Source organism: Typopeltis vanoorti, chromosome 15 (genome assembly GCF_054136105.1).
Source record: "Typopeltis vanoorti isolate ZY-2024b chromosome 15, IOZ_Tvanoo_1.0, whole genome shotgun sequence".
Taxonomy (NCBI): Eukaryota; Metazoa; Arthropoda; class Arachnida; order Uropygi; family Thelyphonidae; genus Typopeltis; species Typopeltis vanoorti.
The window spans coordinates 7,463,290-7,487,447 of record NC_143563.1 but is presented as its reverse complement, the minus strand read 5'-3'; the positions used below and the strand labels follow the sequence as shown (position 1 = coordinate 7,487,447).

Sequence of the window (24,158 nt, the reverse complement as noted above, 5' to 3'; positions counted from 1 at the left end):
ATTCAATTGGCTTCCCACCATACCAGCTTTGCTGATTCTGTTGTCTATTTGTATATTTAATTTACCATCTTCACTAAAAATAGTGCCTAAGTAGTTGAAATGTTTTACTTGTTCCACAGGTTCTCCATTCACAACACAGCTGACATTTTCAATGATTCTGCCTGTTTTCATTGTCTTTGTCTTTTTAATGCTGACCTTCATACCATATCTATTACAACAGTTATTCAATTTAGTCAGGGAATCTTGCAAACTTGTAGCAGATTTATTTAGAAGTATAACATCATCCGCATAAAGCAAAGAGCTGACATTAACATCTCCAATTTTGATATCATGTTTAATACCACTTTCTTCATAATGTGATCCATATAGATAATGAATAACAGAGGGGATAACGTACATCCTTGTCTCACACCAGATTTAACATTAAACCATCTTCCTGTACTTCAATTCTAACTGCTGACTTACAACTCAAATAAAGACTAAGTATTGCTTGATATAATGCCCCATTGACACCATATAACTGTAGTGTGTTGAATAGCTTCTCTCTTGGCACCTTTCATATGCCTTTTCCAAATCAACAAAACTCAAATAGAGATCTTTGTTATATTCCCATGATTTCTCCACTATTTGTCGTAAAGTGAAGATCTGATCCTGACAGCCTCTATTTGGCCGGAATCCAGCTTTTCTTCCACAATTGTTCTCAATCGTTTCTCAAGTATACTTTATTATTACTATTATTACTATTACTATTATTACGGGCAACTCCAGGGAGTCATTGGACTCATCGAGGGAGGCCCCAAATCATATTCATCACAACTATTTGACATTTATACAGTATCTATCATACCTCGCCTTAAACTCATTCACTGTCACAGCATCCACCACAGACTCAGGGAGCCCATTCCACTCATTCACTACTCTAAAAGTAAAGAACCCAGCTCTAACCCCTTTACTAACCACACTTTTGCCCAGTTTCCATGGATGTCCCCTAGTCCTCCCACAACCAGCCCTGTTCTCAAAAATATCTTCTGAATTAGTTTTATAGAAACCCTTCAGTAATTTGAATGTCTCAATCATATCTCCCCTCCTCCGCCTATCAACCAATTTTTGCAACCCACAAATCCTCAACCTGTTCTCATACGGTTCATTCCACAGACCTGCTATCATCTTGGTCACTCGCCTCTGGATCCTCTCCACCTCCTCCCCATCAAGAAGAAACCTAGGTGACTAAATTTGAGCACAGTAGTCTAGATGGGGTCTTATCAAGGCTCAATACAGAGGAACAATAACCTGCTTGTCTCTGCTTGTCATCGTATTCTTCAGCAACCAAGTGATTTGATGAGCTGTTTTGGTCACTTTTGCAATGTGTCCCCTAAATTTCAATTCCTTATCTACCAACACTCCTAAATCTCGTGCCTCATCAATTTCCTGGAGCACGGTTCCACCAATGCAGTAAACTGCCACCAATCTTTTCACCCCAAAATGCATAACCTTACATTTTGCCACATTAAACTGACATCCATTCTCCTTAGCCCAGACCTCCAATCTATCCAAATCATCCTGCAAAATTTTGACGTCATCTGCATTCACTATTGCCCTACCCAACTTCGCATCATCCGCAAACAAATGAACTGTTCCTCTCACATCATTTCCTATATCATTTATGAACAAATTAAACAGCAGTGGTCCAAGAACAGATCCTTGTGGCACACCACTAGTCACAGGCCGTCTTGTGGACTCTACTCCCGAGTAAACCACTCTCTGATATCTCTCCGTCAACCCTATGTCCATTCCCATATGCTGCAATTTACTGATTAGAATTCCATGTGGAATCCTGTCAAAGGCCTTGGCAAGGTCCAGTAGAATCACCGTAAACCCATTACCCTTATCCAGTTCAGCCATCACTGTGTTATAATACGTGAGCAAGTTACTGAGGCATGACCTACCCTTCACAAAACCATGCTGTCCCCGATACAGTATCCCATTTTCTTCTATCCAATCTTGTATTTTCCTCTTGACTATTTTCTCTAAGACCTTGACAATGATTCCTGAATTAAGTTGCCCGTGATTGTACTACGTACTAGGATCACTTGCATTGGCTAGCGCTAGTGTTCGCCGATACTTTATAGTTTACTATATTCGGCAAGAAACTCTCTGATTCCTATCATTGAGTTTCTTATTCGGTTTTAAAACTATGTGGGATTTAATATCCCCTTAATTTTTGTAATGTTTTCATTGCCGAAATGAAGCTTATTAGCTCTTTATACTTAAGTAACTTAATGGTTGCACCTACTTGGAAAACTCGTTCGCAGAGTATATAAGTTCTTTTCGCTATACACTTCGGTATTAGGTCTAGCTACTCACTGATGAAGCCTCAAAAAAGGCTGAAACCGGTCTTGGTAGTGACCTCCCTCCATAATGTAATAACAGCATACATTTCCTAGGAAATGTGTTTTACATTATGGAAAATACCTAAGAATAGCGATCTGAACTTTACCACCTTTGCACCAATGAAGCTTATTAGCTCTTTATACTTAAATATAACAGTTATTGTTTAATTAGCCTTGTACCTATACTGATGATGCCTGTGATACTCAGGTGAAAATTCTACGAATAAAGAATAATTTATGTGAGTTAATTCCATTATTATAATAGTTAGTAATTTATTGAACCCACCATTTGTTCTTTAAAATCATAATCATGTTTATAATTGAACATTACCACGATTGCAATATCCCGATACTTAATTGTTTACATCACACCCAGAAAGGAAAGAATACAAACAAAAAGCACACAGTAGTAATATCAACAAAAATCCCACTATCAAAATATCTTTCCATGTCATATGATTAAAACACACTTCTAATATTAAGACGGTCCTCATTATTGATTTCCAAGAAAATGAAAACACCAGTTACAGTGCCTAGAATTTCTAGCAATAAGAACCAGTCAATACACCATAAATATACAAAGACCCCTAGCTAATCTTACCCCTCTCCCCTTTGGTAATTAAATAAAATGAATTATTTCCCTTACTCTCGAACAAACCAAATTCTAATTAATATCTATACTCTCTTCAACATAAACTAGCTTTGCTATCCTTTATTTGATGCAGATCAACCATTTTTGTTTATGTTTAGTTCATAATTTCATAATCTTTAATTCCATTGCCTTCCAAAATTTGTTTTGGTTTTATGTCTGCTTACGTATATATTGTTATGTGCACATTTAATTTTCACACTTTGTTTTCTCAGTCTCATCATTTACAACTTGCTTTTAAAAACTTCATCTAAATAACTCCATCAACCAAATCTTCATATTATCCAGTTATGTATAATTTCATACAATTTCAAATTTAAATTGATAAATAACCCATTAATGAAAAGCTTCTTCTTGGAGTAAAAAAAAAAAAAAAAGAGTAGCTCTATTAACATAAAGCTTAGCTTTTATTTATTATCTTATTATCATAGCTCTTATATTCTAGTTATTTAAGTTTAATGGATCATTACAATACACCATATTCAGGTCAGAAAATCTGAAATTTATTTCTAAATATTTATTATTTCATTTTCAGTCCAATTTTGCAGAACTATTCATAATAGAGTAGTTTCACAATATAAGTAACAACAAAAGAGGAAAAATGCATTTGTTAAACTAATATTTTGCTGAGTTTCTACCCAGCATTTTCAGGGCACAGTCATAACATACAGAGCACTGCATTAAATAAACATTGATACTACATGGAGGTCATTATTGGTATGAGTGACTATTTTTACATCAGCATCCACCTATATCTTGGTCTTCCTCTGGATCTTTTTCCTGCCATCCTGCCAAAGAACACTTGTTTTGCTTTGGCAGGATGACAGGAACATTAATCTTTCCTCTCCTATTCTATTCTATTTAAGTGACCATTTCACACTGAGAATAGTTCTGCTAAAACATTCCTAAATGAAAACAATGTCAAGTTCTTTCCTAATATCCTTCTTTTTAATATGATACTGCTGTTGATGCCATCTGTTGATTCTCTTATTTCTCATAACTCTCATATCTATTGTTTCCATTCTTTGATCCACTATTTTATTTTGTAAAATTACATATTCTTGCAAAATTGGTTTGAACACTAGTATATACAGCTAATTTAGTGTTCTGACCAAATTCTCTCTTTATTCCATATAAATTTATTCAGTTGGCTTCCTGCCATACTAGCTTTGTTAATTCTGCTATTTCAAAATTCAATTTGCCATCTTCACTAAAATTGTTTCCAAATTTTATAGATTCCCCATTCAGGATGCATTTGATGTTTTCGGTGTTTCATCCTATTTCCACTGTCTTTGTCTTTTTATTGCTGATTTTCATACCAAATTTATTACCACAGTTATTCAATTTAGTCAAGGAATCCTGCTGACTTGTGCTGGATTTTTGAAAGTTTATTTTTCACTTGGTTAGAGTATAATAAAATTAGTTTAATCCTTTATCCAAGTGTGAGCAAACAAAGTTTGCACCTGAAAGTATCTTCAGGACTGGGGTAAGGTGGTATAACACCAGGGCAACTTGTTGCAAAGGTGGAGCAAGCTACCAACACTCCTGTCTCAGTATCTCCTATAATGCAAAACACGTCTCTTTGCGGATATGTCTAATGTTATGCATTAAGGGAAGGGCCACTACCCAGACTAGTTTTGACCTTTATTGAGGTCTCTTCAGTGGAAGCCAGGCCCAAGTTGAGATACCAAGGAGAAGCATTCACAGGTCATCTCCACCTATAGGAGTTGCCAAATGGTGTGCCACCCTTTTTTAACAAATTACTCTGGATTTAGAGAAAGATGAAAGTTTATTTTTCACTTGGTTAGAGTATAATAAAATTAGTTTAATCCTTTATCCAAGTGTGAGCAAACAAAGTTCGCGCCTGAAAGTATCTTCAAGACTGGGGTAAGGTGGTACAACACCAGGTCAACTTGTTGCAAACGTGTAGTTGGTAGCTTGCTCCACCTTTGCAACGAGTTGTCCTAGTGTTGTACCACCTTACCCCAGTCCAGAAGATACTTTCAGGTGCAAACTTTGTTTGCTCACACTTGGATAAAGGATTAAACTAATTTTATTATACTCTAACCAAGTGAAAAATAAACTTTCAACATCTTTCTCTAAATCCAGAGTAATTTATTAAAAAAGGGTGGCACACCATTTGGCAACTCCTATAGGTAGAGATGACCTGCTAATGCTTCTGCCTGGTATCTCCACTTGGGCCTGGCTCCCACTGAAGAGACCTCAATATCGACATCGGCAGAACGCAGCGGATTCCAGCGACAGTTCCCAAGGACCCCAGAGAAAGCTCTGGCCAAAGGCGGACGTCTACCTCTCAAGAAGATCCAGTTTCAACGGCCCGAAAAGAGAGCTCCATGCTCAGATTCCACAGTAGTACCCCAGCTTTGGTAAGACCTTTTTTCTTTTAATTGCCTGTTTTATCCATCTATTCTGGTATCGTTTTGTTTGCGGCGAGGAACGCCCAACGTTCCTCGATTTTTCCCTCCCTTACATCCCATTTCTACAGCCAGTAGTTAAGAATTTCTGTAACCATGTCGCATTTTTTGCCTAGAACTAGGACGCTCGGTATCGAGCTCACGGAGCCCGTAGATCAGCGGGCGTTAGGGAGAGCTCTAATCGAGACAGTAGGGGCTGAAAATATATACGGTTTTATACCTTACGGGAACAATAGATTTCAAATAGTGGTCAAAAAAGAACAAACAAAAAAGAAATTATTAGAGGGTTTCATTTGTTGTGGACAAACAATCAGACAGTTTCTAGTAGGGAGCCTATGCAAAACGCTAAAAATAACCAGGTTTCCACTAGAATACCTAGAGAACGAACCTGAAGTCAAGAAATTCTTTAGTCAATGGGGGGAAATTCACGAGATTAAAGCAATTGAGCATGCAGACTATAAAGGATGGAAAACAGGAGACGTCGAAATCCAGATTGAAATGAAAAAAGAAGTCCCCAACTTCGTTTTTTTTGGGGGAACGAGGGTAATGATCAACTACCCGGGTGTGAAAAGAAGGTGCTTTAGATGTAACTCGGAGGAACACCTTGGGGCAGATTGCCCTCGAATACAATGCAGAAATTGCAAAGCATCAAAACATAAAATAGAAAGCTGTACAGAACCTTGTCTGAAGTGTGGGGATCTGACCCACAAAGTGGACACATGTCCAAACAGGACACTCTCAGAAGCAATTGGAGGGACCATAACACCGACTAGGGCTACACCCATCGGGAAGCCTGAGACAGTATCAAGGAGCGATTTTCCGGAGCTCTGCCAACAGGCTGAAAAGGGAGCATCAACGGAAAACACAACCTCCACAAAAACCCAAAAGATACCCAAGGCAAGCCGCCACATGCAGGACAACATCGCCAGCATCAAGGTGGCAAACCATGAAATGCGCAGGAAAGAGGAAGAAGTCACACCCAGCGCCCCAACAAAGCGCACAAGAGAAACTGAATCAAAAGAAAAGAAAAAAGCGAAACAAAGCAGCCTGATGTCATCAGAGGACGAGACAGAGTATACCCACACTACAGGTCGACGTCAAACAATAGGCACAAAGTCCCTCAACAATGACATAACAATGCTAGAGAGCCTACCCCCAGAAAGGGATCAACCGGCAGAACCAGAAGTCCACGAAATGGACTCTGAAGATGAAGGGGAGAGGGACTCCCCAAACAGGCTCGTCATTGACTCGGGTGCTGAATGTGCAACCAGCACTGACGAGGAACCAGAACTGGCCTGCATAGAACAACCAACAGATAACTCCCCCCCCCCCCCCTCATACTAACACCAACATGGAAGTTAAAATCGCAACCTTAAACACTAACGGACTACGCAACTCCTTTGCGCAAAGCGCTGTCTGGAGGCTAATGTTAACACACAAAATCAATATCCTCCTGATACAAGAAACCCATTTCTATAAGCACTGGGACGTGGAGTCGCTCGCGGGGGGGTTCTTCGACGTCCAAAAAGACGCCACAGGATGCCTAGTAACGGTGGACTGGAAGTACGGTGGCCGTACCATCCGACTTCTGCAGTTTACGCCCTGAACAATCCATACCACAGAATTGGTCTCTTCTCTGCCCTTGAAAACTATCTCCTGGGAGCAGAACACCTAATAGTTGCAGGAGACTGGAACTGTGTGGAAGACGCACGTCTAGACAAAATCGGTGGGAATGCAAACACTGGAACTTGCGGCATTGACGCTTTAAAACGATGCTGTAAATTTTGATCTCGTCGATATCTGGAGGCAGAATAACCCATCCAAAGTAGAAACTACGTGGTGCCGCCGTGTCCCAAAACTTGGAACAATATGTTCAGAGGATACGTCACACCTCAGTGCACAACTTGACAACCGACCACAAAATGGTCATACTCAAAATCACGCTCCCAGAGGTTATGGAAACAGTCAGAGGTCCTTGGAGGCTTCCACCTTTCCCAGTCTTTTTAGCGACCAGCTACAGAACCTCTGTGACAGATGGACAAACACCAACTGGGACTGGGAAAACTGGCTGAGCTTCAAGTGGCAGGCTAGGGAACTGTTCCAAAAATGCGGGTGCGAAAGGGCCTACCAACAACGCAAACGGCTGAGGGATCTCTACAGGGAACTCGGCTGGTACTGGACAAACGAACGGAGTGGAGTTCCCTGCGGACATCTTATCAGGCAAGTAGAAATAGAGCTGCAGCAAGAACGGCAGAGTAGAGTCGAGGACCTCGATTTTCGAACGAGACTCTATCTCAGAAATTTGGAAACACCTTCTGCTGCATTCTACAACCAACAACGGGTGGCGGCTAATGACGAGAAAATGATTTACCAGATCGAAGAGAAGGGCCAGATTCTACACTCAACCCACGAAATACTCCGTCACTTTCATCAGCAGTATATCGGCATCTTTTCTGACCAGCAGGGCACAGATGACTTCAGTGATGAGTGGGACACAACACGTTTTCCCGATCATCTTAGTGATCGGGAAAACGTGTTGCGTCCCTGACATGACAGGCCGATAACTGCAGCCGAAATAAAGGCTACGTGCAAAATGATGAAAACAAAGAAGACCCCGGAGCCAGACGGACTGGGGATAGAATTCTATAGATCTATCTGGGAATTTGCAGTGGCAGCATTAATAAACATCTTTAACTAATTCCTCACTTCGGGAAACATCCCCGAGGAATTTGTTAAGAGCTATACCATATTTATCCCCAAGAAAGACCGAGATCGGACTTTGTCGAATAACTGGCGTCCAATCTCCTTAACCAATTTAGACTATAAGATCTTTGCAAAAATTATCTGCACACGCCTTAAGGCCTGTATCGAAAATATAATAACAAGCTCACAGGTCTACGGGATCTCCAGTAGATCTATGGAACTCAATCTCTTCTTGTTAAGAGACTTGATCAGACTGGCCAAGGAAAAAAAATACCCCCTGGCACTTCTCTCCACCGACCTGGAGAAAGCATTTGACAGCGTCAACCACAGGTACTTGCAGAACATGCTCTAAAAAACAGGCGTGGGCCCGAGACTTCGGCATACAATTAAAAACATGTACGTGGAAGCCACGACCCAACTATCTATTAATGGGTTTCTGACAGAACCAATCCGTATAAAGAGAGGGGTTAGGCAAGGCTGCCCGCTAAGACCCTCCTCTTCTCCCTAGTATTAGAACCCCTAATCAAAAGAATTGATAACACCCTTGCAATTAATGGTATTCCACTGCCCCAAGTCTCCAGACAATGCAAAATAGTAGCATATGCGGACGATGTATGCTGTAGTGGCCACACTCAGAGATTCTGAGTCCATCTATATCTCTGCACATGCTGCAAAAGTTCAGCATAGTCAGTGGTCTTCGCGTTAATGCACAAAAAACTAAAATCAAAAGTTTTGGAAATTTCCATAGCACTGGACTTCCCTATGGTTTAACGCTACAGACATAGCCCCTAACAGTACTAGACGTGCCTTTTTCAGACACCCTAGCACTACCAATCCAAAAATTGCAGGAGACAAGCAGGGACAGGATAAGGCTGTTCAAACCAACCTTTTTCTCCTTTTATGGCAGAGCGACAGTAATAAGAACAATCGTCGCCCCAATGCTGATGCACACTGTCAACATCACAGGCATCACACTGTCACAAGAAAATAAATTATCAAAAGAACTCATTGATTTCTTCTGGAATGGGAGAAAACACGAAGTAAAGAAAGAATACCTACAACTCAAACAGGAAGAAGGGGGTTACGCTCTGTCCGATCACAAAAGCTTGCTACAAGCAAACACGTTCAAAACCATACGGAAGGCCTTAAACTCCAACCACATTTCTGGCCTGCTAATTAGATACTTTATAGGACTTTTCCTCCCCCTCTTTGGAATCACGGACTATGCTGGACCCTGCTCAAGGGGGGGGGGTGCCCAAGTGATACCGTACATTAGTTAAATCGATCACAACACAGAGGAATAGCAATCCTCACACACAAACCCAAAGCAGTATACTGGGATTTCTTCCAACTTTCCAGGCGTGATACACCCAATCTCAGGACAAATAATGAAATTCTCTTCAGAAATATCAAAAACAGCTGGGGCCAGCCTTTTCATCGAGATCTAGCCTGGAGAATAGCCTACGGGCGGCTCCCGGTGAAACAGGTGAAATCCCGGTATGTACCTAGCCCGTGCGACCCCTTCTGCGATGTCTGCCGGGATGTGGAAATGGTGGACCATTTCTTTTATTTTTGCCCACCAGCCCAGAGCATCTGGCGGAGACTCAGCACAGCATTGGGAATCCCCATGCTGACAGTAGAAGAGGTCGTACGGCTACAATTCCCCCCACCAGTCCAAAAAAAACCAAAAGTTCGTTATCTTCCTAATCAACGTGTTAAAATATCACATTTGGAAGGTACGGAAAAAATCCCAGGTATGAGACGCAAATTTAATGTATGCAAGAATAAGGAAAGGTTTCTTTTTCTACCTACCCAAATTTCTTGCACAAGAAAGGCACTTACTAGGAGATTTTAAATTTGTGAATCAATACTGCAAACCACCGACAATATGCTTTCTTATACAGGGACGCACCAAGCCCTGTATATCTCTTTAGAACCCACAACCCCCCCCCCCTAGGAAAAAGAATAACCACTCTGTCTTCCCTAGCCACAAAGCTTTCACTGGCACGGTTTCTTTTACTCCAAATAAGGGGGGTAGAGCTGAGAACCCGGGCTGCGAAGGCTTACAGCGAGGCGGTGCCGCTCCTCGCGAGCGGCATCTCCCGAGCCAGTGTCTATCCCATTCTAAGTCCCAATGGTACCAGGTCTATAAGTCCCTATTCATTTCAACTCACTGGACCTTAAGTCCTGTTATTTTATTATTTGAATTTTTTTAAATTTAAATAATAAAATTTATATTTTAAATGTATTAAAAAAAAATTCCTTTTTTTTTTTTTTATTTTTTTCCTGACCTTAAGTTTGACCTCTATGATCAATTCATATATTTAGCCCGGACCATAAGTCCTCAGTTTCTCAATAACAGCAGTAAAATTTAATTACCCGGAATACAAATAAGGATATTATATTTAGTAACACAAAAAGATCCTCTAAGCAAATTACTAATTTGGATAAAATCATATGCGAACCCTAGACAAAAGTCTATGTTTAACCTTTTTTTTTCTGAACAGATAAACGGAGATTATGTGTTACAGACCAATTAGCCTAGTACGGCTAAACAGGTTGACTGAGGCCTCTTTTACCTCCTACTATCCTACTCTATCTTACATCATACTCCTCTCTTACTGTCTGCTGACCCTCAGCGTGCTTTATTCTCTAAAGGCCAATGATGAGAGACATGAACTCCCATTCTACCTCAATAAAGGTCAAAACTAGTCTGGGTAGTGGCCCTTCCCTTAATGCATAACATTAGACATATCCGCAAGGAGATGTGTTTTGCATTATAGGAGATACTGAGATAGTAGTGTTGGTAGCTTGCTCCACCTTTGCAACAAGTTGTCCTGGTGTTGTACCACCTTACCCCAGTCCTGAAGATACTTTCAGGCGCAAACTTTGTTTGCTCACACTTGGATAAAGGATTAAACTAATTTTATTATATTGTGCTGGATTTATTTAGAAGTATAACACATCTGCATGAAGTAAAGAGCTGAGATTAACATTTCCAATTTTGATATCAAGCTAAACTTTCCTTCATAATATGATCCATATAGATGATGAATAACAGTGGAGATAATGTTATCAGGAGTTAATACCTGATTTAACATCAAATTAACTTCTTGTTATCCTCTTTCAATTCTAACTTCTGACTTACAACTCAAATATAGACGAAGTATTGCTTGAAATAATGTTCCATTTACACTTGTTACGTCCCTATCTTATGATCTTATTGTTTGTTTGTTTGTCTTACAAACTGCCTTCGTCTATATTCTTCTATCTTCTATTTTCAAAACACCACCAAAATTTCTACTAATATCTGAGCTATTGTTCTCCGTAGTATCCCTAGTATTTTTATTTTAACTGCGCCCTTTGGGATATTTAGTTTAAGATATCTTATACATAAACAGAGAAAGGAACTCAAATAACTGAAAGTGCAACTATTGCAGTCGTGACACTATTTCTTATTACTCAACATTAATTCCTTAAACTTCCCGTTTCTTAACATTAATTTCCCGCTTGGTTAGGCTCGAATGTTTCTAAGCAGTGCATTGGATTAGCAATATCAGACAACTTCTTTTATCATTAAACAAAAGGTTTATTATTTCTCTAAACATGGTACATATCAAAATACAGAACTAAATAACTTACACACTAAAATTAGCTTAATACAAGTAGTTGGGCTATGGTTCGACAAAGGTTACTATGATCATGCCGCCACAAAATTTTTTATACAAAACATGAATTCACTTAACATAAAAGTTTTAGATCATCACATATTAATAGATTATTCAGCTCCAAGTACACTAACAAATACATTTACTACTCTAGCACATATTTATGACAATTCCGATTCTCTACACATCACACTAGGCATTCAAATTCCTCAGGCTACTTGGTTACTCAATTTACACTAATCAAACTCAATATTCATTAACGCACAACTATGTCATTAACTTTCCTTTTACGATATAGTAGACACTCAAGATTCTTAGGATAATTAATTATTCATAAATTATCAATTCTAGCTAGCTTACTTTTAACACTCTCTATCAAACTCTAAAGTCCTATTATAATTTCTCCCTAATCACTTAAACAGTTCCGTAATATGACAATGGTATCTATCACATACAACTTCTAGTTAACATAAGACAAAATTCACAATACCTTTCTTTAGCTTCACTTACGGGCCTTCACCTTCTACTGAACGAACTTGCTTGCATAACTTCTTGCAATTCAGGGCTATATGAACATCTGCGCCGTCGGCTGTACTATCCAAAACGAGGACATCGATATTTTCACAGCTTCCTATGACTCTCTGGTATATTTCGCTTTCTACATAGGAATGCGGGAATAGCTTTCGCTTTCACCTTCGATTCCTTGTTGTGGCATGAGGATATATGCCATATCTCTCCACTCAGGAACACCGTGAAATCCACTAGAAAACCAAACTAAAACCACCGCGACTATCCAAACGTTTCTTCTCTTCTCGCAAAAGGCAAAAAGGCCTCAAGCCTCCTTGACCACCTAAACGTCTCCCCCAAGACCCAAAAGAGCCTACTCCTCGAAAATCCAATGTCAAAAAGAAAAGAGCCTCAAAGGGGGGGTTACCAACCCTTTTGTAGCTGCTCTCCTAACGGCGCCCTTTCTTTCTTCTTTTTCCCACCTCCTACTTGTTTTCCGTCTGTCTACCAATTGGGTGGCATTTTGGCCGCCATACGTCATTTTGATCGGCAACTCGTAACGAAGTTCCCATCCAGGCATAGGCCCTAAGCGATATTCCGTTATTTCTCTTGTTAGCCTCTATCTTAACCCCCTTTCAAACCTTTTCTCAGAATTCTACTTAAAGCTTAATCCGTAGCCTCTTACATAGCGTATTTCATGACTCATCCTTTTATACTTATGCACTTAACTCTTTCATTCTTAATCGCATTACTATATTAATTCTTAGTTAGCTACTTATTTAATACAAATTCCTTGTTTAGTCATAATACATCTTAATACATTCTTTTCTTTCGTTATCTTAACTAAACAATAGACCTTTACATTTTACTCAATTTATACTGGATGCAAGAACAATACATTAACTAAATTATCCTTTTTATGCAGGGGTTTTTATTTGTGTTATTTATTTTTCATGTTACACCATGATAACTGAGAATACTATATTCTCAAGATATCAGGTGTAACACACTGTATAACTGTAGCATTTTGAACAGCTTTTCTCCTGGTGCTTGTCATATGTCTTTTTCATATCTACAAAACTTAAATACCGATCATTGTCATATTCTCATGATTTCTCAACTGTTTGTCTTAAAGTGAAAATCTGACCTGACAACAGGTATTTGGCACGAATCCAGCTGTTCTTCTTCAAGCTTCTCTACTAGAATTATTCTTAGCCATTTCTCAAGTACACTTTCATAAATCTTACTAGGAATACTCAATAGGAAAATTACTCTACAATTCTCACATTCGTTTTTATTTCCTCTCTCTCTTTTTATTTTATTTTATTTTTTTTTATATTGGATACTGTGAGAACTCTACTCCAATTAATATCTGGAATTTGACTCTGTGACTAGGCCTTCTGAATTATGCATCGCAGCCACTGTAAAACGTTTATATTTCTATATTTGAGCATTTCTTGTCAAATACTCCAATTACCTTTCCACATCAGATTTTTGATGGATTTTCTACTTCAAGTGTTGATATGTATTCCTGATTGCATTCATGTTGAATATTTTCTACCATCTTGTTGTCACTGTTTGTTTCATTTAGCAATCTTTCATACTAATTACTCCAGATAGCTAGAATATCTTTATCTTCATTTTCGATGTTACTTTTATCATCTCTCATTTCTTTTACAGTACTCTTTACCCATTTCTAACCCACAAATCTTTAACCTGTTCTCATAATGTGCATTCTGTAGATAGACCTGACATCCTGGTTACCCTGGATCCTCTCTACCTCCTCTTCATATAATGGACATTTCTGTGTTCCTCCAAATGGACATTAGCAATTCTTTCAATTTGTCCAAAATATGACAATATGCAAAAGCAAGGAATGCTATAGACCCCAGTACGGGCAAGATGATGGAGTAGCTAATTTTTAAAACATGAGACTTTTTCTGAGATACCTCAAATGTAAGGAATGGCGATGAAATTTTTTATGTTCTGGTTTTTATTATTTTTTTTTTTTGAGGGGGGAGGGGAGAATGTCCTGTCTTGTTGATTTTGTGAAGGGGAAAGCCATCATCTGTAACAAATGTAATTGATTCCATGAAGAGACTAGTTGTCCGAGTAAATAGTTCTAGCTCGATCTGCTAAGATTTTGATAACACCATATTGCTGGTAAGGGTGGCAGTGTGATAGAAGAGGTATGTACCTTTCAGTGTGGGTAGATTTTCTGTAGACAAAAGGATAAGGCAATGGATAATTATTTAAACTATCCATTAACCAGAGTGCCATGGAAGGGCAGATAGTTATTGGTTTCCTTTTTAATGTTGAATTGAAGGAGTTGTAAGATCCTCTCACTCAATCTATGTTTTCCCTTCTTTTAGTATGTCTACATACACATGATTGTGTATTTCTTTGTGCCCATTAAGATGCCTTAGTGGGTATGGTGAAATATTGGCATAGTAATTTACTAGTTAAATAAATTTAATAATTATTATCTCTAGATATGTTTTCTCCATTAAACATCAACATATCTTGTCAAAATAAGCACCTAACTTTTAAATGTAACATAGCACTATACTGCTGTTAATTTTTCAACTACTTCTGTATGTATGCCTTGAGAGCTGCAACAGCTACAAAAGGAAAATTGAATGACAGTAATTTAAAATTTTAGTATTAGTAAATGCTGATTCATGATAAAATATTCCAAAAACTATTTAAATTACAGAGTTGTATTCAGAACCTTGAAATACCCTAATATGAATTACTTTGTTACAAAATTTTTTTTTTTTAAATTTGTTGAGTTTAATTTGTTATGCATTTTATGTATTTATGCAAATATTTTATATTGTTAACATACAGATTTTTTTTCAGAGACCTTGCTGCCAGGAACTGTTTAGTTGGAGAGAGCCATTTAGTGAAAGTTGCAGATTTTGGTTTAGCAAGATTAATGAGAGATGACACCTATACTGCTCATGCTGGAGCAAAGTTTCCTATTAAGTGGACTGCACCTGAAGGACTTGCATATAACAAATTTTCCACCAAATCTGATGTCTGGGGTATGTTTAACAGATGAATTACATAATTGTAATATTAAAGATATTTGTTGTTCTGATGTACTTATAGCATACATGTATTCACAATGGTAAAAAATAATAAATACTTTATGATAGTCTAGGAAAGAGTCCAGAAGGTTTCACTTTGGTATAGCAAAATTTTAGAAATACAGCATTATAAATCCATCATCAAGTTTTTTTTCGCTCTTGTTACTTTTAACATTTGTGAAATTGAAATAATAATCTTTGCCATCACGGGTGCGAAAGGGTCAGAGCTATATAACTGAGAGAAGACCTCCACATAACCTTTAAAGGAATGTGGAGAATCGATCAGGGCTTCTGACCTGATCTTCTCATACTGAACAAAGGAGGATGGGTTGGCAATTTGGGATTTAGCCGAAAAAAAATAAAAAATGATGGTACAACATGACAGAATTTCATGCTGGTTGGGGTGTCGCCCAGTTAAACAAGGCCCATGTTGTTTTTGCCAGGGAACCAGGGCAAACAGAGAAAAGTCAGCTACTGGAACAAATCCTAAAACCCACCCCAACTCAATACCACTAGAGTTCAAGATGAGTACTATCAACATAAGAAGCCTGAGCGGCAAAGAAATGGCACTAGCTGAGGAATTGGATAAGTACCAGATCGATGTAAGAGGGGTGACCGAAACAAAAAAAAGCAAAAACTGGGAGATCTTTCTGAGTAATAAATACAAAATGTTATATTCAGGCAAGGAAAAGGAGTAGTAGTTATAGTATTCAACACTAAATACGAGGCTGATCTTCTTGAATAGCAGGCAATTTCAAGTAGAGTGATGTGGGCAAATATCAGAATGGGGAACTAGACAATGAGACTTATTTATGCCTATGGTCCCACAGAAGATTCTACTAAGGTAGAAGTGGAGGAATTTTTTGAGGCTTTAGAGAAAGCAACTGACACAATAAAAAGGGAAAAGTTGGTCATTGTTGGGGATCTAAATAGCAGACTACGAAATGATTGTCAGACATACAAAAATATATTGGAAAAATTTGGAGAAAAGAACAAAGTTAATAATAATTGCAAATACCTGTTGGATTTCTGCTCAGGACATGGACTGGTTATTACTTATACAATGTTCCAACATAAAAATTTGCACAAATTCACATGGAGAGATAAGAAAAGTCTCATTGACTATGATATTTGATAGTGATGTTTTCTCACTGGTGCAGGACACGAGAGTATACAGAGGATTTGTAATTGGAAGTGATCACCATTTAGTCTTGAGTAGGATAAAATTGAAATTCATATTGAAAAGAAGAACATATAAGAAAGTTTTAAAGCAAATAAAAGTTGATTAGCTCTCAGATGTGAACTCTAGACTAAAATACACAAGCATAATTCAAGAAACAATGAGAGTTTGAGAACAGGAACCAAACCTTGGAGATTCAGTGGCAAGCCTTGAAGAAAACACTGGCTGATTGATTCAGCCAGAGAGAGGCATGTGGTGAGGTTGTCTGCAAGAATTGAAAAATCAGAACTCAGTGGTGGACATAAGAAGTTAAAGAAGCAGTGAAGGAAAAGAAAAAAGCATATTGAGAGTTCCTGGCAAGTAAGTCGGCTTGTGCTCTTAGAGAATACAAGGACAAATGTAAGAAAGCTAAATACTGTGTAAAAGTAGCTAAACAGAAGTCATGAGAGTATTTTGGTAAGAACATAGAAAATAAATATCAAGAAGGTGGCAAGATATTCTGGAGTTTGTTGAAGAAGCTCAGAAATGGAGGAGAGAATGCTGTAAAAGGAATTAGAGATGATAAAGGTGACATGAAAACAGGCGAAAAAGATATTCTTGAAGTATGGAGTAATTATTTCGAAAAATATAAGATCTGATAATGTTTGAGTCTAAATGAAATGAACATTGATGATAGCTCATGGTAAAAAACCTTGGAGATTCAGTGGCAAGCCTTGAAGAAAACACTGGCTGATTGATTCAGCCAGAGAGAGGCATGTGGTGAGGTTGTCTGCAAGAATTGAAAAATCAGAACTCAGTGGTGGACATAGGAAGTTAAAGAAGCAGTGAAGGAAAAGAAAAAAGCATATTGAGAGTTCCTGGCAAGTAAGTCGGCTTGTGCTCTTAGAGAATACAAGGACAAATGTAAGAAAGCTAAATACTGTGTAAAAGTAGCTAAACAGAAGTCATGAGAGTATTTTGGTAAGAACATAGAAAATAAATATCAAGAAGGTGGCAAGATATTCTGGAGTTTGTTGAAGAAGCTCAGAAATGGAGGAGAGAATGCTGTAAAAGGAATTAGAGATGATAAAGGTGACATGAAAACAGGCGAAAAAGATATTCTTGAAGTATGGAGTAATTATTTCGAAAAATATAAGATCTGATAATGTTTGAGTCTAAATGAAATGAACATTGATGATAGCTCATGGTAAAAAACACTGACCAGGCATGCAGTCAGGAATACATTTCCATACTTGAAGTAGAAAAAGCCACCAAAAACCTGAAATGTGGGAAGGCAGCAGGAGTAGATGATATTCGACCAGAAATGCTCAAGAGTGGAAATAGACACCAGAATTAGCAAAGCTGGTATGATAGGAAGTTAACTGAATAAATTTATATGGAATAAGAGAGAAATTAAATTCAAACCAATTTTAACTTATGGATCTGAAAGCTGGGTCAGAAGTAAAACATTTGACCAAAGACCACTGACTGCAGATATGAGAGTCCTGAGAAAGATTAGAGGCGTGAACAGATGGCATCAATGGCAATATCTTATTAAAAACGAGGATATTAGGAAAGAACTTGACATTGTCAACATCCAGGAATGCGTTAGCAGAGCTAATCTCAGCTGGTATGGTCACTTAAACAGAATGGGCGAAGAAAGATTAGCAAAACAAGTGTTCTCTGCCAGGTTGGCAGGAAAACAACCCAGAGGGAGACTAAGATATAGGTGGATTGATACATTAAAAAGATAGAAATATAAGATCTGATAATATTGGAGTCTTGACAGGTAACAGACTGATTTGGAGTACTATCATAGTACTATCATATCCTGTACACCCCTTGAGGGTATATGTCAGGAATTTGATGATATCATCTTAGATTAATTCTGCTTATATGTTCTTCATCATCATCATCAAATTCCTGCCATATACCCTCAAGGTGGTGTACAGGATATGATAGTACTACATCAAAAATTTACACCATTACTAACGTCCTCTACAATTTTCCTCCAAATCAGTCTGTTACTTGTCAAGACTCCAACATTATCAGATCTTATATTTCTGTCGTCTAAGGCACTTTTTACCATATCAATCTGCTTATATCTTGGTCTTCCTCTGGGTCTTTTACTTGCCAACCTAGCAGAGAATACTTGGTTTGCTAATCTTTCCTTGCCCATTCTGTTTAAGAGATCATGCCACCTGAGATTAGTTCTTCTAACTCATTCCTGGATGCTGACAATGTCACGTTCTTACCTAATAACCTCATTTTAAATATGATATTGCCATTGATGCCATCTGTTCACCCCTCTAATCTTTCTCAGGACTCTCATATCTGCGGTCTCTAGTCTTTGGTCAAGTGTTTTACTTTTGACCCAACTCTCAGATCCATAAGTTAAAACTGGTTTGAACACTGTCATGTATACAGCTATTTAGTGTGCTGACTAATTTCTCTCTTATTCCATATGAATTTATTCAGTTGACTTCCCACCATACCAGCTTTGCTGATTCTGTTGTCTATTTGTATATTTAATTTACCATCTTCACTAAAAATAGTGCCTAAGTAGTTGAAACGTTTTACTTGTTCCACAGGTTCTCCATTCACAACACAGCTGACGTTTTCAATGATTCTGCTTGTTTTCATTGTCTTTGTCTTTTTAATGCTGACCTTCATACCATATCTATTACAACAGTTATTCAATTTAGTCAGGGAATCTTGCAAACTTGTAGCAGATTTATTTAGAAGTATAACATCATCCGCATAAATCAAAGAGCTGACATTAACATCTCCAATTTTGATATCATGTTTAATACCACTTTCTTTCATAATGTGATCCATATAGATAATGAATAACAGAGGGGATAATGTACATCCTTGTCTCACACCAGATTTACCATTAAGCCATCTTCCTGTACTTCCTTCAATTCTAACTGCTGACTTACAACTCAAATAAAGACTAAGTATTGCTTGATATAATGCCCCATTGACACCATATAACTGTAGATATTGAATTGCTTCTCTCTTGGCACCTTCTCATAGGCTTTTTTCAGATCGACAAAACTTAAATACAGATCTTTGTTATATTCCCATGCCTTCTCAACTATTTGTCGTAAAGTGAATGACATTTGTTCATTCCAATTATTTTTCTCATAATTCTTATGCGTATGATATCCAGTCATTGATCAGCTGATTCGTACACTGCTTGGAAAGAAGGCATTGGACAACTCAATGGGCAAAGTGCGTCATTCCATGTAATGAGTCAAATGTTTGTAGCTGGTGTAAATTGGAAATAATATGATGCACCCAAGTCATTGCAAATGTGTTTGGTTGAAATGATTGTGAGAAGGGAATCGATGGAGTTTAAAAGAAGTGTTGTGATAGGATGCTATGTTGCAGACCTCTCTGTTTGACAAATTGGTCTATCCCAGGAAAACAATCAGTGATACCATACTGAGATGGAGCACACGGAGTCAAGTGCAAGTGCTACCCAGAGTGGATAACCTACCACACTCACTGAAGATGACCGTTGGGTGCTACAAAGGATAATTTATAGAAATCTCAGTTCATCTGAAATGTTGAATGCAAAGTTCCTGGCATCGACTGGAACACGAATCTTTACAAAAACATTCACAGAACTGAGGCTTAGACTTACAACATGGGTTTCCATGGCAGGACTGCAGTATGCAAGTCCCATATTACCTGAACTAGCATGCAACATTGTCTTCAGTGGTGCAAAAAGCATGCACAATAGGACATGGAAGCTTGAAAAGCTGTATTATGGAATGACAAATCACACTGCACTCTCTACAAAGCAGATGAACTGGTGTGGCGGATACCCAGTGAACATCTCCTACCAGAGTGCATAACCCCAACTATGAAATTTGGAGACAGCAGTGTGATGCTATCCAGAGTGGATAACCTACCACACTCACTGAAGATGACCGTTGGGTGCTACAAAGGATAATTTATAGAAATCTCAGTTCATCTGAAATGTTGAATGCAAAGTTCCTGGCATCGACTGGAACACGAATCTTTACAAAAACATTCACAGAACTGAGGCTTAGACTTACAACATGGGTTTCCATGGCAGGACTGCAGTATGCAAGTCCCATATTACCTGAACTAGCATGCAACATTGTCTTCAGTGGTGCAAAAAGCATGCACAATAGGACATGGAAGCTTGAAAAGCTGTATTATGGAATGACAAATCACACTGCACTCTCTACAAAGCAGATGAACTGGTGTGGCGGATACCCAGTGAACATCTCCTACCAGAGTGCATAACCCCAACTATGAAATTTGGAGACAGCAGTGTGATGCTATGGTCCTGGTTTTGCCTTGAACCTCTGTTTTTAGTGCCACGAATTGAACTCAGAGAGGTATCTGAACATCCTGGACAGTGCAATGCTTCCCACTTGACTGGCCTCCACGTGTTGTGCCAATCCAGACTTATCGGATTTGTTGTGAAGAATGTACGACTGATGTTCTTGTATTCTTTTTTCTATAAAGCGTCTGGTTTGTCCAAAGTATGACAGATTGCAGTCACACGGAACTTGATATACACCAGGCAGTGACATAGTTGAGCGTTTATCTTTAGAAGAGGGGAAATAGTGGATATTTTGTTAATGGGGATATAAGTGGCTGTTAAATCATATTTCTTCAGAATTCTTGAAATTGGTTCTGAAATTCCGGAAATATATGGAATTGGAGCTCGATGTATTGATTCTTTGTTGTTCTGGATTGTGTTGTAGGAATCGAACAGATGTTGTGTAGTCTTTTTGGAGAAGCCATTTCATTTCATGTAATGTTTGATAGTTGAAAGTTATTTCTGTAATTTGTGGGGAGTTGAACACACACACACACACACACATATATCCATGGACTGATTTACTAACTTCCCTATTGAATTCTTATTTTCCTATCTTTGCAAACTTCACTACATGCATCTCCGGTTGAATCAGTCATTGTTTTTTTTTTTTCAGATTTTTTCACTGTCTCTGAAGTTTGGTCCTTGTTTTCAAATTAATTCACTTTTCCCATAATAATAATTGTATATTTCAACCTAAATTTCACATATTAAGGATGTTTGCCCTGGATTCTTTTCAAAACATTAACACACATTTTTCTTTTCATTAGTATACTCATTCTTCGTGTACTTGACACAGGTATTAGTCACTTCACTTCCTATTTCAAATCTTCTGTACCCTCTTAATCTTTGACCATTCTGAAGATATCGCTATCAACTATGACATAATTGATAAGACTTTTGTTATTTTGTTTAATCTCTGTTTAAATTTATACTCATTTTTATGTTGTAATGTGCTGCTAGGAATGCCTTGTCCATGTCCTGAACAGTGAATACTTGCTGCCATTATTATTATTAGCTAGTCCACCCTCATTCATTCAGATCTAAATGGATATCTAGTCACAGATAGCATTACAGAAGGTGAGCATTGGTCAAATTGGAATGCAAGTATTGCAAAAATATTTTATGAATAAAAACTGTTATTTGTCTTTTTAAGTTATTTACCAGATCTTATATATATATATATATATAGTTTTATGAAGAATTAAATGACTAGAACCGAGATTTAAGTAAAAAGGTTTTAATATCAACACACTACTAGTTTCAGCCTAGTATATATATATATATATATATACTAGGAAAATACATGAAATTCAAATATGTATTGGTACCCCTTCCCTTCCATTTCAGAATGAGACATATATTTTTGCTGTTTCACTGACCTATTCTGCTATAAGACATCACCAAAATCAACTGTATAATATTATCATCTGATAAAAATGTATCGGTACCACCTCGGTCAAAACAGTGCATGCATAGGAAGCTAATACTAAGACCAAAGAATGCCGAGGAGAGTAGTATAGAAATCTTGGCAGTTGAAGAATGTGGAAACAATTGACCAAGAATTCAAAGAACATATATGACACCATGTAAAGAGTTTCACAGTCTCACGTGTAAAGACATGATTAGTGTTCCCTCTAAGCCAGGGAATCAAATGTGCAAGTCATGATGTCTTCTGAGCAGCAATTGGTTGCCTTGGGCATTGATTTTCAAAAAAAAAAAAAGTTACATAAGAAGTTATATAAAATATATGTATACATATCAAAACAATGTTACAAAAAATAACTTAGCATGGGCTAATGTCTGTTCCTCTGAGAGTTTTTATTGGGAGTCTTCCACTTACTGTCATCTTTGACAGTGAGTTAGAGATTGAGTCTTGTAAATGGGCATGCAATGGCCACTCCACAGCTGCACACACAACTTAGAGTGAACATGGGTCTGATTTTCTTTAGTGTGAACTTACAGTCCACACCATGACAAGTCTGCAGCGCATTGGAAATCCATAGTCAGGAGCAATGAATCATGTTATATTTTTTTTCTCATTAGATGAGTAAGAGTGTGTGCATGCATGTGTGTGTGTGTGTGTATGAGACAGAAGGTTGGGAAATGACTTATGCCTTAGTGATCCCAGTTGTGAAGTGGTGTAGAGCTGTTTCTCCTGGCATGGACTCAAGCTTGTGATTTTAGTACTTGGAAAAACAAATGCCAACAGATATATACAAGACTTCCTATCCTGTGATAGTTTTATGGCGCAAACTGTTGTTCTCTTTCAACACAATAGTACGTCTTACTTCAGATGTTTTTGCAACACAGTTTGAGAAAGAAATGATGTGCAAAAGTTTGAACAACCTGCACAGAATCCTAATGCAAGAGAATGCCTTTGGGATTAATTGGAATATCATGTTAGGCAAAACTGTATCCAGCATTTTCAGTTTGCTTTAAATGCAATAGTAGTATTTAAAGAAAGAATAGTCCGAGATACCTGACTCATATGGTCATAAACTAGTGAAGAGTATATATCCCAAAAAGTATGATCAGGACCAAAGAGGGACCATATGCTATTTATGCCATCTCAGTACTACTTATTTCAGCAAAGTGCATATCTTCATATGAATTTTAGAAAAATGTAGTTATTACTGAAAGTTTTATTTTATTGCACCCTTTGTATGTACCTAATGACATTTGGGATAGTCTACATTTTAGTTTAGTTGTCCTGAAATTAAGCGGTCAGTTATATATCCTTGCCTGTTTAGGAAGGTTTGTTAATGTTACATATGGTTATAATATCTTAATTGATTATTAATCTACTTTTGATTTTCCAGCATTTGGTATTCTGCTTTGGGAAATAGCTACATATGGAATGTCTCCATATCCAGGGGTGGAACTTACTGATGTATATCACATGTTGGAATCTGGTTATAGAATGGAATGTCCTCCTGGTTGTCCTCCTAGAGTGTATGATCTCATGAGGCAGTGTAAGTGACTCCTTGGTTATTGTATTTTTTTAGGTCATTCTATCTTATATGTCATTTTATTTTCTATTATTATTCTATTCTACATTCTATCTTATATGTCATTTTATAATAAATGTTATGTAATAATAAAATGGAAAATTGGGCAAGTCATTAGAAAAAAAAGATTTATTTTTAAATAATCCCTTTTTTATAATGACTTGCTATAATTACTTAC

At 37.7% G+C, this 24,158-nt stretch overlaps 1 protein-coding gene across 3 annotated transcripts in view; it reads left to right on the top strand.

Annotated features, from left to right (window-relative positions):
• Positions 1-24,158, top strand: part of LOC150098339 (uncharacterized) — a 275,596-nt gene that overhangs the window by 191,513 nt on the left and 59,925 nt on the right. For all 3 annotated transcript variants that reach the window (XM_090405890.1, XM_090405891.1, XM_090405889.1), the window contains 2 exons: positions 15,215-15,399; positions 23,792-23,944. In XM_090405890.1, coding sequence (XP_090262016.1) covers positions 15,215-15,399; positions 23,792-23,944 — 338 coding nt within the window. The remainder of the gene's footprint in view (positions 1-15,214; positions 15,400-23,791; positions 23,945-24,158) is intronic.